Source organism: Gavialis gangeticus, unplaced genomic scaffold (assembly GCF_001723915.1).
Source record: "Gavialis gangeticus isolate Ggan-Ray unplaced genomic scaffold, GavGan_comp1, whole genome shotgun sequence".
NCBI classification, from domain to species: Eukaryota; Metazoa; Chordata; order Crocodylia; family Gavialidae; genus Gavialis; species Gavialis gangeticus.
In genome coordinates, this window is record NW_017728993.1 from 35,299,360 (window position 1) to 35,304,599 (window position 5,240).

General features: G+C 46.3%; 1 protein-coding gene across 2 annotated transcripts in view; it reads left to right on the plus strand.

Annotated features, from left to right (window-relative positions):
* Nucleotides 1–5,240, plus strand: part of WDR63 (WD repeat domain 63) — a 57,306-nt gene that overhangs the window by 25,608 nt on the left and 26,458 nt on the right. For both annotated transcript variants that reach the window (XM_019501539.1, XM_019501538.1), the window contains one exon: nucleotides 2,016–2,162. In XM_019501539.1, the coding sequence (XP_019357084.1) occupies nucleotides 2,016–2,162 (147 nt within the window). The remainder of the gene's footprint in view (nucleotides 1–2,015; nucleotides 2,163–5,240) is intronic.

Consider the following 5,240-nt stretch of genomic DNA (forward strand, 5'->3'; position numbering starts at 1 on the left):
GCTGGCTTTGCAAGGGTTGCTCGGCGGGCCAGCAGTGGTAGTAGTCCGCCCATCCCCCAGCAGGCTTAGTTTAAAGCCCAGTGGAGCAGGTCAGGCAGTCTGGCTGAGAAGAGCCTCCTCCCCAGGGGAGAGAGGTGGAGGCCATCTCTTCCCAGCAGCTCGCTGCCTCTCTTGCCAAAAAACGGGCTGTGGTCATGGAAGCCAAGCCTTCCCGATGACACTAGCGCCGCAGTCTTTGGTTCACTACATGGATCCTCCTCTCCCTCCTCAGCCCATACCCCGAGACTGAAAGGATCAAAGAAAACACCACCTGTGCTCCCAGACCCTTAAGCCCTATTATGCTGGTGCCCCTAACACCCCGTCCACAGCCCCTTGGACCCTGCTGGTGCTCCTCACTCCCCATCCACAGCTTCCCACCTCCCCTCCCAGCCCTGCAGGAGGGGGACCCCAGCTGCCAGGACCAGGGGCCAGGGACCCGGGTCCATAGCCCACGCCCCGCGCAGCAGCACTCGAGTCCAGGCTGCCGCATGTAGGAGGTGGCCACTGCATTGGAGCAGAGCGTGGAGCCCAGTTTCCCCTCCCACCTGGGCAGCGTAGCTGGAGTAGCTCAGTGGGGGAGCGGGCTGCCCACTGTGGGCTTGGGGCTCCCTGCCCTGCTACCCTTCCCCTGAGAACTCTGCCAGCATGCAAGGGTAGACCCTCTATTTCCCATGATTTTCTTCTTTAAAGGAGAAAATCTGGACTTTTCTTCTCAAAAGAGAAAATCTGTGTTTTACCACGTTCTTCCATGGCAAATGGACAACCCAGATCCCTGCAGATAAGGTACATCTCACTAGGATATTATAATATATAAGCTAAAGGATCCTCAAAGAAAGAATATGTAATCGACAAATCATAGTTGGAAAATAAGATTTTGAAATGCTAAAATCGCTCCAGGTACATTAGATGTACCACTAAAAGAAAGACATTAATTAACATGTCACCTGAAAATCAATTTGGGTTTTAAAATTTTTCCCTGCTTTGTTATAAGAACACTCTCTTTGATGAAGAAAGATATATAAAATTGTTAAAAATATATAAAATTATGAAATATATATAAATATTATGTGTTTGTAAGCATTTTGATATGCTTACAAAGTCAGTTTCATCATTTCTTCTGAAAGTCATTTAGACCTAGATTTTACAGGTATAGTCAATCCTTATTAATTGCAACATGTCAAATCCCCAATGCAATGTTGCTCTTTAGCAGCTGTTGCTGTTCTGGGGAATGTCATTTGAACATATTATATGGAAAATGATCCAGGGGAAATCCTGCTAGTAAGAGGTTGTGGTTCTTACAGATGAGAGAGTATCAACTGAATTATGAAGACAAATTTCAAAGTAATTACCTATTTGCTTTAACCTACTGACAAGTTTGCAGAAATAGTCCTTAATTATTTAGGCATCAAGTCTGCAATGCACTTGGCAAGCGGCAAAACTACACAGATCCCAGTTGTCCCCCAGCAGGTAATGCATTGCAGGTTCAGGTTTTAATTGGTTTCTCCTTTTGTTCTTATGAGCTTGTCAACACAGGAGCAGGAGAAGGAATGAAATTTAATTGCAGAATGAAATTGTGACTGTGAAGGGATTTGGGCAGGTGCAGCATTGGAAATTTATTTAAACTTATTTTTATGTACTGACATACCTTCGTGCTAGGTGCCTGTTTAACATGCGCTGACAAATTCGCATGCACAAATTGCTGAAAGAATAGAGCTTAATCCTGCCCTACAGCCAAATTAGCTACATTGAGAGAAACTGCTGGTGTGAACAAGGATTGGCAGTGTTGAGTGTATAATTTGTACCTGTTACCTAAAACCTGGTATAGTCAGTCTATGCCTTGTAGTCTCAGAATGTTTTGTACTCATGCTATGCTCAACTCTGGAAATTTGAAAGCAGCTGAACTACTAAAACTGCAGTATTAACTGTTGTAGCCTTGGTATAAACCAACACCAATTTTCAATTTTTTTATATTATAGCCCCCAGAACCAGTGGGAGAAGGAGGAGAAACTAAAGAAGGGACACCTGAGGAATTTGTTTACAAGCCTCCTGTCCCTAAACCTTGGGTCTCTCTTGGCAGCGAAAAGGAAGTTGAAGAAGAATCAGTTAAAGAAACTGTCACAAAGGTCAGAGTTGGTTGATGTTCAATCGAATAAAATTAGTACAAAAATCCTCTTAAAATAAATTCCCTAAAAGAATAAAAAACAATAAATAGAGGCAGGCCTGAAATACCTGTGGTCATCCTAGCTTTGAAGTGAGATGAAACTAGCTAGACCTCTACAAATCAGAAAATACTCTCCACTGGTTTTATATGGATCTAAAGTGTCTGCGACTCTTGTTGACAAAGGGAGAACTGTAATGTACCATATTTATTTGAATTTAAGATGACCCTGAATATAAGATGACCCCTCAATCATTAGATTTTATGTATGAAAAATTTATAAATTTGTTATAATTTTCCAGGTATGTAATCTAATTATGGAGGGTTGTCTTGAATTTGTCCCCTTCCCACTGCTACAGCAGGGGAAATAGTGATGGTGAGGAGGGATCAGGTGACTGCCTTGCCTTCTGCTCTCTGCCCCCCCTTCTTTTTCCTGCAGTCTTCCTGCCCCCACAGTCTCTGGCTCTCCTCCACCCCATCCCTTACTGCTCAGGCTCTGTTCCCTCCCTGAGGACAGCATGTGAGTTATATGTGACAGTAAGGCAGGGGAGCGTCAGTGGGGAGCAGAAGCTGCAGAGGGCAAGCAGAGGAGGTGCAGGAGGCCACTGGGTCTCACTCTGACCCCTCCCACCTCCACTTTGGACAGGAAAACTTTGTTAATTTAAAACACAGGGAGCCACAGGGAAATAAATATGCACACTGTAATTAGCATAAGTGCATACAGTAATATATGCAAGTTACTATGAGTGCCTGAAGAACTGATACATTTTAACTTGTTGCAAACTGCTGCAAGTTTCAGTACAAGTACTCTATAAACACACTTTTGAACAGCACTTTTATATCTCCTTATACATAGTATATACTATGTCCAAAGCCAACAGACTCATGATTTACCATATAGTTCATTGGGCTGGGCCCCAACAGAGTCAACAGCATTTCAAGCCATGTTGTCCCCAAAGTTCACTGGTTCAGTATGTGTGTGTGCTCCAGATACTCCCGCAAAGGATCTGTATGCTAATTAGCCCCCATTCACGCCTGGAACCATATGTTCCTGTCATAAGTCCTGAGATCCTCCAAATATGTATATGCAGATGAGGTGTGGGGCTGCCTGGTCTGGCTTCACCCCACGGAGGGCAAGGCCACACTGATCACATGCAACAGGCTGAGAGAGGGTGATAAAGCCTCTTATCTATAAAGAAGTTTGTTGAGGTTTGCAAAACATTTAAAGCTTACGAAGAAATAGGAATAATTGGAAACAGGAAAGAAAAGTGTTGCTCAGCTTTGGGAGTGAAGATAAAATGGAAATGTATTTGCTATAGTGGTTCACCATGACTTTAAAAAGAGTCAGCAGTGAGGGGGACTGAGCACAGTGAACACCATATTTTATTCCGATGGCCTGTACTAATGGTCACACGTGGCCTTGTGGTCAGTTCCCATCAACCATTTTGGCATGAGGGGAAGGTGGTCAGAGCTTGCTCCAGCCTCTCCAAGTGCCAGCCTCATATTGTAATACCTCCAGGCCTGGTGTTTGTTCTCTCCTAGGGGAGTGAGAGATTGCAGAAGGATCTGGATAGGTTACAGGGGTGGGCTAACAGGAACAGGATGCGTTTCAATACGGACAAGTGCAGGGTGCTGCACTTGGGCAGTAGGAACCAGCAGCACACTTACACAATGGGGAACTCCCTACTTGAGAGCACGGAGGCAGAAAGAGATCTTGGAGTCATTATTGACTCCAAGATGAACATGGGCCGACAATGCGAGGTCATGGTTGGCAGGGCTAACCGGACCTTGTCGTGCATCCACAGGTGCATCTCGAGTAGAGCCAAGGAGGTGATCCTCCCCCTCTACGCGACGCTGGTCAGGCCACAGCTGGAGTATTGTGTCCAGTTCTGTGCGCCCCATTTCAAGAGGGATGTGGACAACATGGAGAGGGTCCAGAGGAGGGCCACCCGCATGATCCGGGGACAACAGGGCAGACCCTACAGTGAGAGACTGCAGGACCTGAACCTATTCAGCCTCCACAAGAGAAGGCTGAGGGGGGACCTGGTGACCGTCTATAAACTCACTAGGGGGGACCAGAAGGGTTTGGGGGAGACGCTGTTTCCCCTAGCGCCCGCTGGCATAACAAGGAGTAATGGGCACAAGTTGATGGAGAGGAGGTATAGATTGGACATCCGCAAAAACTACTTCACAGTTAGGGCGGCTAGGAGCTGGAACCAACTTCCAAGGGAAGTGGTGCTGGCCCCTACCCTGGGGGTCTTTAAGAAGAGGCTGGATGCCTACCTGGCTGGACTCATTTGAGTCCCGTTTCTTGTTTTGGGGTTTTGTTGTTCTCCCGCCCTGGTGGGAGGTCGGGTTAGAAGATCTACTAGGTCCCTTCTGACCCTAAATCTATGAAACTATGAAACAACTGCTAAGGGCCACATGAAAGGAAAGTACCTGGCAGAGGAGATACCATGAACAACAAGGTGGTTCTCCCAGGGTCAGACCTGTCCTTTGCATTCTGGGCAGGCTGACCCCTGCAAGTTTCTCTGAATGTGGAAAACTTGACTGCACAATTTTGTGGCAGTGAGGGACTGTGCTCATGGTTCCCCCATAACTTTCTCCATGGCCTTTTAGCTACGAGAAAGCGAAACTAGGACATCTGAACTCCAAGACTTCAGGGCTTGCACATAGCATCCCTGCTATGGATTTGGAGAGTATCTGAAGTCACAGACTAATATTTGCCCTATGGTGGAGCCACACACACACACGAACGATTGATCTCTGCTCTGTTGAAACTTGGAATTTGAACTGAACAAATTCAGAGCTGTTTTGGCTCTCGAAATGAAATTTAAAAACCAGTTCCCATCTGCATTTTTGGCACCAGAGAAGAGTGTCAGAGTTTGCTCCAGCCTCTTGGAGTGCTGGCCTGGTACTGCAGTACCTCCAGACCTGGTGCTTATTCCGTCCTGGGGAAGCAACTACCAGGTTGTTTGTTTTGGGTTTTTTGGCTTTTTGGGTTTTTTCTTTTTTTTTTTTGGGGGGGGGGGGGGGGGGGGGG